The 14,258-nt window shown below is 39.5% G+C and overlaps 1 protein-coding gene across 1 annotated transcript in view; it reads left to right on the plus strand.

Moving 5' to 3' along the window:
- Window positions 1–13,896, plus strand: part of LOC143040905 (uncharacterized) — a 14,596-nt gene extending 700 nt beyond the window's left edge. The window contains exons 1-3 of the mRNA XM_076212356.1: window positions 1–176; window positions 1,167–1,336; window positions 12,644–13,896. The exon at window positions 1–176 is cut by the window's left edge and continues 700 nt beyond it. Of these exons, the coding sequence (XP_076068471.1) occupies window positions 1–176; window positions 1,167–1,336; window positions 12,644–12,811 (514 nt within the window). The 3' untranslated portion in view covers window positions 12,812–13,896. The remainder of the gene's footprint in view (window positions 177–1,166; window positions 1,337–12,643) is intronic.
- The last annotated feature ends 362 nt before the right edge of the window (window positions 13,897–14,258 follow it).

Genomic DNA, 14,258 nt, shown 5'->3' on the forward strand with positions numbered 1-14,258 from the left:
ACTCACTAATCCCAATCTCCCGCCTCATCTTGGGAATCCTCTGGTGCCCCATCCTCTTCTGGGACCTGCGTCGCATCTAGGGACGCCCCTGCCTCCGGTACCAGGCCCTAGGGAGTACCCGCTCTACCCGTGGCTCCTCTCAAGCCGAAGTCGAGTCTTCCCGCCGGGTTTCCCAGGTAAGCAGAGTCATTCATGTTCCTCCTTCGTCAGTAGCGAGGTGCTTCCTATGTGTAACTTTGTAATCTTATCGATGATCTCACCCGTAGTAGTTTATTTTATGTATTTTGATCTCGCATATTCATGTTTTTTCATTGTGTTAAATATTTGTTAATGGTTTTACTTTAGAGTTGAGAAATTATTATAGTAATGCCACGGTGATAGTGATAATTGAGTGTAATTATGAGGATGATCTTTGCGATAGCCAAGTTACCAAATTAATCTGTATCATAGTAATCAAAATCCTAAATGCAAGAAAGATAAAACTCCAAAATTCTTAGGGCGAAGATTGTGCCGTTTTTCTTCTTTCATAAAAATCTTATTGTTGTGTTTCTTCCTTCATGAAAATTTTAGTTTGTTGATGTGATGTACCATCAGGGAGGATGAAAAGATCATATTTTGTCAGTTCTATAACAGTACCAGTTTTGTGGGTTAATGTTTGGATTTATTTGTGTTTTTATGGAGCTCTGAAATTTATTTGTTTATATATTTCTTGTTATTATAATTGTTCTACTTCATTTCTGGTTTTATATTATGAAAATTCTTCGGTGCGTTCTCTTACTCAAAACAGTTAGCCATTATTCAAGGTAATGATGATATTGATGATGGTAATAATAACTATGGTAATATTAATAACAAAAATAGTCATATGCACATTTGTCCAGTATTTATCAAAAGCCTGTTATTCCTAAAATGAAGTTACATATTTCTATACTCAATCTTTAAGAATCTAAGACTATTTCTAGTTTGAAAGAATACATCGCATAATCTCAACTTCTTGTAGTTAGTCTTTTTAGAGTTTTTGAATTTCATAAAATCTAAAAATAAACAAATAAATGGTAGACGAGTTCACGGAGTCGGTCTTCGGGGCGTTCTCGAGTTCGACAGAATCCGCCGATCTCGGATCATCTGTACTCAAAGGTCCTCTCCCCTTCCCTTCCCCCTACCAGGCCCAGACTTCCCCACCTTCCTACTCCCTTTCCGGAAGCCGAAAAGGATTCGGACGGCCTTCAGCCCGAGCCAGCTGCTGAAGCTGGAACAGGCCTTCGAGAAGAACCAGTACGTGGTCGGGGCCGAGAGGAAACAGCTGGCGCAATCCCTCAACCTCTCGGAGACACAGGTGGGTCCGGCAGATGGTGCTGTTTCGTTATTAGTGATAAGAAAGGGAACTTAATTTATAACTCATAAATACCTGAGTATGTGAACGGAGACAGCTGGCTCAGTGGGTTTAACCTCTGAGAGACTCAGGTGGACAAAGCAGATGGTGCCTTTGATCCTTGCCAGATCCTCGGCGTACCGATGTTGTGCATGCAACGTCTACATATGGAATGCAAACGAGGAAGGTGATTAAAATATCTCCAAGATAATGTCGGGATTTGACTAACAAGCAAACATTGTCAGTGTATGTTAATATCTGTAAGGGTTTATAATATATATATATATATATATATATATATATATAATTATGTATATACATATATATAAAAATAGAATTGATACCATAATATGAAATTGTAAAGAAATATAAGGAGACTTTCTATGAATGATGTATATATTAAAGTTATTGCCAAACCTATGTATAAAAATATAAATGATTGTTAGGAGATGTTCTATCTACCCCCAGTAAAATTTCTACATGGTTACTTTGTATATAGACATTTGAAGTTTATTTTTTTAATATTCCTATTATCATAGGCGAATATTCTTGCAAGAATAGATATTGAAATACTCTATAACGTATGTATATGTGCGTATATATATATATATACATATATATATATATATACATATGTATATATATATATATATATATATATATATATACACACACACAAATAATCACATTATCTTCGTTTAATTTCATCAAGTTGTTCACTATTTGTATTTTCATTCTGGATACCGCCAGATGATTGTATTCAATTTCGGGAAATCATATCCGCAGCGAAAGGTCTGGTCCAAAGTTGGGGGGAGGGGAGGGAAAAAAATCATCTCTTGTTAGCCAGAATAAAATGTGTAAAGTGCTCCGTTGATATCAAAAGATTGCGATGGTCTTACCACTTGTCGGAAAGTACTCCTTCATCTGATTAAAATCTTCTAACGGCAAGAGCTTTAAAATATACAAATCTCGAATAAACAGGATAGTTAAACAAGAATATAATATCCTTGATGTTTCGCTAATTTGATTAAACTCGCCAAACGCCTGGCATAACAAGATATACAAATACCAATCAAAACATGAAAGAATATATTTAAAAGAAAAAAGTTTCGGAGAAACGCTTCTGTTTCGTGTAAGAGAAAGAGAAGGGTTCGTTGAAGTACAATTTTTCAATTAGTTTATTGTACAGTCATTACGTGGTAAGCGGGATGTGTGCACAGGTGTACATATAAATCTTTGGCTACAGGGTTTGATGCATATTTCCTCAGAGTAGTTTGAGGGAGCGGAATTGCCTCATTATCTTTGCCAACCGCAGGGAGAAGAGGTTTCGACTACTTGGCTCTGTGTGTGTATATGTGCGTATGTGTGCACATACACACATGTGTATGTATATTATCTTGTCAAGCATTAGGAAGATTGGTTTTGGCTACTTTGTTGTGTGTGTATGTGTGTATATATATATATATATATATACATATATATATATATAACACTGAATGGGTCTCAGTGATCAAATATGCTTTTTTATTAACCATAATACACTTACATTCTAAGCCATCAACATCGAAAGCCAAGAGGAGTTGTCCTCCTCGAGTCTCTCGATGTTGATAGCGTAGAATTAAAGTGTATTGTGGTTGATAAAAATGTATGTGTATATATATATATATATGTGTGTGTGTGTGTGTGAGAGATCCTCGCACTCTCGTGAAGATCAGCGCACTTGTCGAATTCGCCTCCGACGGCGTCGAGCAATTCGGGCGGAGGAAAGCAACGATTTCGGTTCCTCCGAAGTCGTCGAAGTTTTGCCGAAGAACAAAATTTTCCTTTTTCTTTCGGAAAGGTTCTTTCTAGACTAATACTTCCTCGGGACCCATATACTTTATTCATTTATTTGTTTATTAGTTTGTATTTTATAACGAAGATGAACAATCAAAGATTTGTTGTTATCTTAGTTCTGTCGCGAAGACTACGTAGATTTGAATATTATTTCGGGGAACAAAAATACTATTAGATACATACACGTGAAAAACCCAGCCTCAAACCATAACAGAGAAAATGTATTATTGTATATAATGCACACACACACACACACACACACACACACACACATATATATATATATATATATATATATATATATATATATATTATGCGCGTGTTTCTACACGTAGATGTATACATATACGTGTAGCTATAAACATATATAGATGTACTTGCGTACGTATACGTTTTCTTACTTTCACACCGTAGAGGCGCAATACATAATTCTTAAACTGCGGTGAACCTCCCACAAGACAGACGCTGCCATCTATTCTCTTGCGCAGGCTTGTTTTCACCCCATGTGTGTATGTATGTGTATATATATATATATATATATATATATATATATATATATATATATATATATATATATAATATATATATACATCATGTGTGCGTGTGTGTATGTATGCGCACATGAATCCATTCAAAAGCACAGGCATAAGAGCGACTGTATAGGTATACATATGTACACACACACACACTCAAGCCACAGTCATCCTGAAGAGTAATGGCTGTCGATTATAAGTTCAGCGCGAGATCCAGTAGTACGGAGAAGGCCACGCATATATATGTGTGTGTGTGAACATGTGCGTGTAGCTTAAGTCAAGATTAAAATGCACTATGAACACCATTCTTGTTTCCCTCAAGCAGTTGCAAGACTAACAATACATACAGTGTATGTGTGTATATATATATATATATATATATATATATATATATGTGTGTGTGTGTGTGTGTGTGCATACAAATATGTATATTTATGATATGCGACACACAACAAATCGCATTGAACACGTGTGACTGCATCTGGAAAACAAAATTGTGTAACAAAAGTACAGTTAACGATGTAGCAACAATGATGCCGGGTGCTAGGAGGAACAAAACTACTGGAACAGTTTTTGATACTAGATCGTCAGTAAATGTTGTTTTGCTAGAAAAATGTCCCTTGACTTTTTTTTTTTTTTTTTGTATGTTTCGTAGCCTTGTCTTCTCTTCATCTCTTGTTGCAATGTTTCTTTTCTTGTCTTCCTTCTTCTTCTATCTTTCTTTGTCTGATCCTTATTCTGTGTTAACAGTATTTTACATACATACATTCATATATATATATATATATTTATGCATGTATCATGCATATTCTTCATTCCTATTTGATAATAAGGTTCTTCGCCATATATACATATCCTTACACACATCCATATAAAGATACATAAATACACTCCTACATACGTTTATGAACGCATACATGCACAAATACATACATACATAACTAAATAAAATACATGTTTATATGCATACATAAGTACGTACATGCATGCATACATACACATATTATGAATAGCTAAATAATAACACAAATGTATATATCCATACATGCATACATAATTAAGTACTTATGTACATAAATGCGTACACACTTTCCAATCTTTCGATATTAGCTGTCCGACTTTGAAACGTTGATACCGATAAGGCTTTTATACATACGTGTGTATATATATATATATATATATATATATATGTATATATATATATGTATATATATATGTATATATGTATATGTATATATACATATATATATGTATATATATATATATATATGTATATATACATCTACACTGAATGGTTCCCAGCGATCAATTGATATCTTTATTCAACCACAAACAACTTTTAATTCCATGCCATCGCAATCGAGAATCGCTCGATGAAGACATTTTGTTGGAAATTGAAACGTGGACGAGCCGAGGATTCGAACCCAGCTGACCCGTAACAAAGTTACAGTGACTTAAACCAATGTGCTATCAAGAGATAGCGATTCTGGATTGCGATGGCATGGAATTAAAAGTTGTTTGTGGTTGAATAAAGATATATATACATATATACATACATGTATATATGCGTACATACTCTGTTCTGTCATAGGAAAGTTATAAGACTTTGAAACGTTAGTACTTCTCGTTGTTGTCTTTCGCAAACCTTGTACCATGGATTTCCTCTTGGGGTACATTGCCTTGTTTACTTCAGTGAACAAATTAAGAATATATATGGTCATCTTAAGACACCTATTATTGCGAACACCCGAAACTGGCTTGTAGCTAATGTGACTTTCATGCAACAAACAATAGTTACTGAATACATTTATAGAGTCAGTACGTAAAGAAATTGAACATGCACATTTACGTAAACTATAGTGAATATATATTTGTGTATGCAATAGTCCCATTGCAATTGAGATGACGTGGATACCGAAATTTTGTTCATACAGTAGATTATAAAACTAGACATTATATGAAAAGGCTAGGCGGAACGCTGAGAGCATGTTGACAGGATAGTGCAAAAGAGTGTCTAGAGAAGGAACACTTTCATTGAGAAGAGATTGACGAATCGTGGGGAAAATGGCGGAGATATCAGAGAGATCGGGCTAGAGAACATGGATGACGTGAGAAAAGTCAGGTCTGTATACAGAGCATGCTCGTGTATGTGTATATGTATATATATTATATATATATATATATTATATATATGTATATATATATATATATGCATACATTTATCAACCACAACTCACTTTAATTCTAATCCATTAACATCAAGAATCTCGAGGAGGCATACATGCACAAATTGAAATATGATGTGTGTGTGGTTATATACAGGAGAAAACAAAGAGTATGTAGTGCGTTAAAATCATGTATTGTCTGAAGCTCTAATAATCTTCTCTGTGTGTGTGTGTGGTTGCCTGATTATAGGGAAGGCCCCGATGAATGTATGAGGTCATTTATTTATCATATACTCTGGAATCATCTTCTGTATTTCCTCAACAACCAAGGCCCGTTTTCAACTCTTCGGTTTTATTTCTAGTAAAATGTCCTTCCCATATATCAATAGAATAAAAAAAATGTGTCGAGATTTGGAGGAATGCATGAACTCATTTCTATGATTTTTTTAAAGTTCTACTGCTGTACGACTCCACATTTTTTCAATTACTTTGTATAACCGTAAGCCCTATCCAATCTGGTTCATTAATCTAAGAGGATATAAGGACTGTTTTTGCTTGTCAGTAGCCTTTACTGTATCAACCAGTCCATATCGAAATAACCTTTGCCCGATGTCCTGGAAAGAGAAAAAAAAAGAGGAGACTCCTTTTGTCCGGACACGGTCACCCTCGATGTATGAGCGCTGAGTGCGTATGTTCTGTAAAGGTCTCTTTGAATGTTAGAGGGTATAGTGGAAAGGGGACAGGGTGAGAGAGGAACGGGGGGGGGTTGGGACATGGTGTGTATTAAGCACGGACCAGCCAGGCGTGTCTTGATGTGCTTACGTCACAGGGGGGACCTCGTTGTCGCTGCGGGATACCCCCTGACAGCGCAGGGTGCCAACACACAACGTAGGGGTTGGGATTGGGTGTCATATATTCTCGTTGGCACCCAAGTGGTTGGAAATGGTGTCAGAGTGCGTTAGGTGTCAGATTGCGTGTTATGTGTGCCAGATTGAACAAGAATGTGCTCATGACACGTGCTCCGTAGGCCAATCTCCGATCTGGAGATCAGCCGGGTGGGGTAGAGGGCGTGTGTGTGTGTGTGCTCCGGCCGCAGAACACACATGAGTGTTCTAAGAATACAGTGACGAGTGTATGTGTTTGTGTGTATACATATATGCAAAAAATACTGGGAAAATGAAAAGATTGGTAATCGAACCTTTTCGTCTATTCAAGACTTCTTCAAAACGTTCGGTCACCATTTCTTTCATATATTGTGAATCGTGTGTTTATTGTAATTTCATTGCGTGTGTATGTATATATATATATATATATATATATATATATGTGTGTGTGTGTGTGTATATATATATATATATATACATACGACTGCGGGTGGGCGCGAGACTGAAGTTGATCGCTTTCATTATCTCATATCTTACGCCTCCTTAGATGATCTTCCCCTCTCCGTCCTACTACCTCCCCCCCACCACACACACACACACACAAACTCTCCGCCTCCAGTCCCCTGCGTCCGGATGTTTCGATGCCCGTCCAGTTCGTGGCTCGTTGCCGCCCCCGGAACTGCCGGACCTTGATCCTTCTCCTTCTCCTCTTCCTCCTCCTCCTCCTCCTCCTGACGGCGACGATGACGGTCCACTGCCTTCGGTGATCCGACTCGCTCGTTTGGCCTCTCCACACCTCCACCTCCTCTTCCTCCTCCTCCTCCTCCTCCTCCTCCTCCAGGTCCTCCATATCGTTGGAGGTCATGGCTAGAAGGAGAATGGGTTTCCTACACACCTCTCTATCTATCTATATCTCTTTCTCTTCCTCTCTCTCTCTCTCTCTCTCTCTCTCTCTCTCTCTCTCTCTCTCTCTCTCTCTCTCTCTCTCTCTCTCTCCCTTCGCCTCCGGGTCACATTCCATTGACCGCTACCATCAGTTCCCGGTATACATTCCAGTTTTCATCTCCCCGGTTATTACCGGTACCGCGAAGACTTTCCTTTCCTCACTGAGCGCTTCCGGTACTTGAGCTCTCTCCGGTTCCCGGTACTGTTCCCTCCGGTAATGGTCCCCGAACGCAGGTCCTCGAGTTTACATCGTCCTCATGGCTCTAACACGTCGTCGAGTCTACATTGTACTCGAAACTTTTTTGTCCTCGAAGCTCTGCCACGTCATCGAGTCTAACTTGTCCTCGAGGCAGTTCGAGGACGACCTGGCCAGACACTTCGTTAAAAAAAAAAAAAAAAAAAAAAAAACAGAATTACGTCCCCCAACCCCTTCCTTTCCTCCCCTCCATCGCCCCTCAAATAAATTCTCCATTTTCCAAATAAATGTATTTCCTTCAATGTTGTAGTTACTTCCTTTGCCTTTCCTTCCTCTCGTTTCCTTCCCTTCCCTTCACTTTACTTCTTACATTTTCCTTCCATTCACTTGACTTCCCTTTTTCCCTCTTTCCTTCTCCTCCCTTCCACTCTTCTTCACTTCGTCCCTTTTCCTTCTCTTTTCTCCAATGGGGAGGGCGTCGAGGAGGTGTGTCTCCCTTTTAAAACCAAAGCTATTCAGTGTTACTCATCGAAGTAGGCTCGGAGAATCCTCCAAAGGGGATCTTTGTCTATCTCCGAAGACATCTTCGCGTATATCCGAAGACATCTTCGCGTATCTCCGAAGACATCTTCGCGTATCTCTGAAGACATCTTCGCGTATCTCTGAAGACATCTTCGCGTATCTCCGAAGACATCTTCGCGTATCTCCGAAGACATCTTCGCGTATCTCCGAAGACATCTTCGCGTATCTCTGAAGACATCTTCGCGTACCTCCGAAGACGTCTTTACGTGTATCCAAAGACGTTTCTTGTATTTTGCCGAAGACATCGCGTATCCCTGAAGACGTCTGTGTATTTCGTTAAAGACATCTTCGCGTACCTCAGAAGACATCTTCGCATATATCCGAATTCTGTTGCTCCGTATCCATCTTGAACAAGTGAGTGACGTGTCACATGGGAAAGTGACACTGCAGTTACAAGTGACACTAGTGACATGGCCAGTGTCACACTGGGGGAGTGACACGTGCGAGCAGACTAACATAGCAATGTTGTGACGTGTGACGCTTTTGGGACATGTCACTTCCTTTGACCTCGTGATGTCATGTTTCCAAACTTTGAAGAATATTTTTATTTTTTTCTTTAGTTCTTCTATAAGATTTTTTTTTTATAAAACTGTATGAATACAACAATAATAAGGGTGGTTGTGATTTAGGTATTAAATGGGTCAGGTTCGGTTGCAAGCGATAGTGCAATTATTATTACTATTATTACTATCATTATTATTGTTGTTTTTATTATTATTACTATTATTATTGATATAATTATTGTCATTGTAATTATCATTATTACCATTATCACATTTTTTTTAATATTCATTGTTTTTATTCATTATTGTTATTGTTAAACATTGTCATGTTAAGTTGTCGAATGGCAGGCAGTATTATTCAGCTCTTAACATTCTTTTATTTATTTATTCGTTTATTTATTAATCTTTGATTCATGCGTTTTTGCCACAACATGAGCTCTACCTTCATAAAAATGCCACCGAACATAGAAGTACATTTACCTATTTTTACTTATTTTATTTATTTATTAATCTATTTATTTTTGCACAACATGAACTACATTTTCATAAATGTGGCATGCAATGAAAGAGTAAGATAAAAATAAAGATAAGAAAAATTAAGGCAAAGAAATTATGAAATAGAAGTATAGCGGTAACTGAAGTAAAAAATAATATCAAATAACAATAGTTAAGATCAAACAGAAACAAGTGAGATAGTGAGATAAAGATAAAAGATAAGCCACCATGTCCCTTAAGACCCTTTAGTGTGGCTCACGCCCCCTTTCTCTCATAAACCTAAAGAGAGAAAGAGAGCTTGATAGACCACTGACTTATGACATAATAAGCATTATAGTCGCATCCGTTCCCTCGTCACCCCTTCCCCAAAAAAGAGCAGAGAGTAGCCATATCATTGCTCTCTCTCTCTCTCTCTCTCTCTCTCTCTCTTTCTTTGTCCTGTTTTGGGGGAGAAATCTGCATTTGCTCGACCCGACATCCTCTCTTCTCTCTTCTCCCCTCTCTTTGTGTCATCCGTCGGGGAGGGGAAGGGCGTATCTGAGCCTACATGTCTTCCCTTTTCCCTCTCCATTTCCCCTCTTTTCCTCTTTAACGTCATAACCACAGCTCGTTAAATACCCCCCCTCTCTCTCTCTCTCCTTTCCCCTCTCTTTCCATTTAATTTCCTCTCTTCCCCTCTCTTTGCTCTCCACTGCATCCGACACCCATTTACCCTCTCTATTCTCCCCTTTCTTTCGTATCTCGATCTGACTCCCCTTCCTCTTCCCCTCTAATCCCACTTCCTTCCATGTCTCTTTTCTCTCTTTGTACTACCTTCTCCCCTCACTCTCTTCCCCTCTTTCAGCGGTTGTTGGGACCGACTGCAGCCTTTTTTTTTTCTCCTCTCTGCTCTTTTTTCCATATCTCCCCTCTTTTTCTCTGCTTCACCCCATCGTTTCCCCTCTTTTCGAGTATCATCACTCTGAGGCTGGATAGGAAGAGGGGAGAGAAGAGGCCTAAGCTTACCAAAGTTCCATTTCCCCCTCTTCTCCCTCAAAACTCCCCTCTCCTCACACCTCCCCTCTTTTCCCCCTCGGCGAAGGGGGGAGGGGGGTGCTTAAACTCGCCAAACCTTACGACCCGAATCCTCAGGAGAGGGGAAAGGGGGAGGGGGAGGGGGGAACCGTCGGGCAACATTGTGGGTAATTGTGCGTAAAATCTGTTTAATCGCCGGAGTTGACGATAATCTCGGCCGCCCGGAACTTGTCGGTAACAGAGCCCTGATCGATGGTCTGGGTGGCCCCCGGACCCTGACAACCCCCAACCCCCACCCGACTTGCTCCCCGGCTCTGTTTGTGGCCGGGATGGCGGCGGCGGTGGTGGAGAATATAATGCTGGTGTATGTGTGTGTGTGTGTGTGTATATATATGTATATATATATATAATATGTGTATGTGTGTGTGTGTGTATAAGTCAAGATGTTTTTCCTTTATCTTATTCTTATCTATCTAAATCGTAGTACGTTTCTCATTAAGTCTTTATAATTACCTTTCATATATACTTGCCCGCATGAACTCTTTCATTTCGGTTAATAAACTCAGATAACGCCTTCCGCCAGATTAGATATATTAAATTACTAAATAATTACATCGTCTAATTTTTTTATTAGTCTAAATATACAAGTAATTCCACTAATAGTAGGAAATATTTCATAATTTCCTCTTATCTTTCTAAATTGGTATAATCGCTGGTGCATGCATGTGCGGGGAGTTGTCCATAAGGATAGAAGCGCTGGAAAAACCAAAGTGTATTGCAACAGCGTATCTATAGTCACAAGTCATGGCACGACTGAATAAAATCGTTAGACGGCAGTCCTATTGTGATTTCTGGGAGCTCCTGCAGTTGTATGAATATATATGTACTGTATATGTATATGTATATATGTATATATCATCTCGCACATGTACTTTTTTGCAAACGTCTAATGATGATTTCTGTGACGCATCTGTCACTGGACCCCTTACCTTAAGACATGATAAATAGATAAAAGACAATAAAACATGTTATTGTATTGAGAAGATATATCTCACTAAACCAGACTTTTAGTTTAGTGGTGCTAATAATAATTGCAATACTAAAAAATTATTACAAATTCATTGATAAAAGTCAAAACTAATGACGTCATAATGAGACATAACCCCTACTCCCGCCTTCCCCTCCGGCGGAATAAAATCGCCCTAAGGACAAGCAACCCCAACACACACACATTCCCAGAAAACGAGACAAATGCCAAACTTCCGGTTCTGCAAAACCGGGGAGGGTCCGCCCGGACAATTCCTCCGGTGTCCCCAATTACAACCATTTTGTACTGCGAGCGAGAAGTCTTTAGCGAGGGAGTGGGGGGCGCCTCCTTCCGGTCGCTGGCCCGGAAGCTCCATAACTCTTCTGGTGCCGGCGTCCTGGCCCTGCCATCCAATGTGGCACCATTAATGGGGACGGGGTTGTGCCATTAATGGAACTCTGGACATTAAGGCTTGAGATGGACGATGGGTCTCAGACAAATCGTCTGTTGCGATTTTGTTCTGGGTTTCAGCTCGTGTGGGTGGGTGTACGCCTAATTGTAACATACAGGAATGAAGCTATACTCGTAGATTTATACTTATCTAATTGTGTGTGTATTGTATTTCACTTTTATAATATGGATTCACTGTATGCTCCACTTTATTATTAATTTTCTATTGCAAGCTTGTAGTTCTTTGGAATAATAATTCCACTCTCGTCCCCCAACTTTGAGCTCTACAGGAATCACATAGATGTCTAGTATATATATATATATATATGTATATATATATATATATATATGTATATATATATATATATATATGTGTGTGTGTGTGTGTATTCGTACACACCTTCCTAAGCGAGTATTTATTTCTCTGACTGCTGCTGTCTAGCAGCGGGAAGGGGGCGAGCCTCTCAGTGTCACTAGTATAAATTGAGTTAGTCTTTGCCTCACCACGCTAATTTGAGGAGGACTCGAACCTGTGTGTGTAATTGGGTTTTCTTTTATCTCCATATAAAAGAAACGGGCAAAGAAATAAAATTTTGAGGTCTGAAGGACGTCGTACTTATTTCCTTTTCTCTCTTCCTCAGGTCAAAGTCTGGTTCCAGAACCGAAGGACGAAGCACAAGCGACAACAGCAGGAGGGCGAATCTGAAGGCGGCAAGGGCGACACTAAATCTGAGGACGGACTCGTACTCGAGCACGGCGAAGAGGACGAGGAGGAGCTGGACGTTGAGAACGAGGCCGATAACCAGTAACCGTTGTGTGTTGTCGCCGTGGTTGTCCTCTCGTCGCTCCCGAAACCGCCTCCCGATTTCGGTCCTTTCCGGTCAATCTTACGGTCGCATCACCGTCGAACAGTTGTGCGGTTGTTCCGTAGTGACCGCGGTATGACCGTCGTATGGTTCTGCGGTTCTTATGAACCTTAAAAAGAAGAAGAAAAAAATACCGAAGAAGACCGACGAAGAGTGATTCTTCAGACGCACGTGGTTTTGTTCCTCGACGTGTACTGTAGTGCTCTTTTTTTCTTTCTTTCTTTTTATGTGAATTGTGATATCCTTTAAAAATAATGCACTAAAAGATGAATGTGAGGACTAGTGAGGAGGTTTTTTCTCATACATATAAATGACTATATCCTATTATCTTGTTGCAATTTTTGTGATGTTTAGTACAATGGTTTCTTCTCAAGCACCGTACAAAGGTCTTCATTTTATTACAACTTCACGTGCCCCGTGCAATTTGCTCTCTTCCCTACCCCTTTGCAACTGTACATTGTACCTTGTACACGTACAAGTGAAACAGATGTACTCGTATATGACCTTCTTCCAGTCAGTTTATGTTTGGTCGTGGCTAAGGGCCCTTGCCCCACCTCCGCCCCATGAAAGTTCCTACCTGTGCCATACGCTGTATATACTTGTACATAGAAAGAACAAATAATTTATATGTATATATTGTAATTATCATCCCCGAAAAAAGACGTATTTGTCCGGTTTAGATAGTTTACACTCTAACGTTGTGCCAGTAACTGTGTTGTTAAGAGAAGGAGACGGTTTGTGACGCTCAAGATAACGACTTATGTGACTCTGTTGTTGAGAGGTCGAGCTGTTTCTTTTGGTTCGAGTTGGGAACCATCTGGCATTTTTGCAAATGCGGCTCAGATGGTCCTTATCCATCACTGAGCCTTCGGCGGTTCGCTCCACCAGCGCTGAGCCGCGGTAGAGTCAGCCAGCTGTATATCGCTGACCATCTGTTGTAGCTGGTGCTGGGCAGCAACCCAGTGCTGAGACTCTGGAGACCATCTTTGGGGTCTTCAGCAGCTGTCGTTGCGAAGACTTCGTCACAATAAAACTCCTCCAGTTAAACTCTTGTTTGTTTTTCTTCGTCCTGACCAAAGATGAAAATACTCTTGCTCATGTTTGCTAAAATTGTTAAAAAAAAATCTTAAAAGAGAAAATTATCACCAAAAACCATTATATTTAAAGAATGTGTATGGTAGTTTCTTAGAGAAAGTGGAAAACTCATTATATCATGGTATGATTCATGAAAAGGTTTGTATATAGAAATATACGTAAAAGCATGTATACATACGCATACAAATTCATACACTGCTGCATGCATTCATACATACATACAGGGACCAACGATGGGTAGCTACCAATGGTGGTGCTGCGAGATGGGCGTCGGAGAGATTCATCTCCCTGGCGC

The sequence above is a fragment of the Oratosquilla oratoria genome, chromosome 29 (assembly GCF_046742065.1).
Source record: "Oratosquilla oratoria isolate Oo_2021 chromosome 29, ASM4674206v1, whole genome shotgun sequence".
Lineage (NCBI taxonomy): Eukaryota > Metazoa > Arthropoda > Malacostraca > Stomatopoda > Squillidae > Oratosquilla > Oratosquilla oratoria.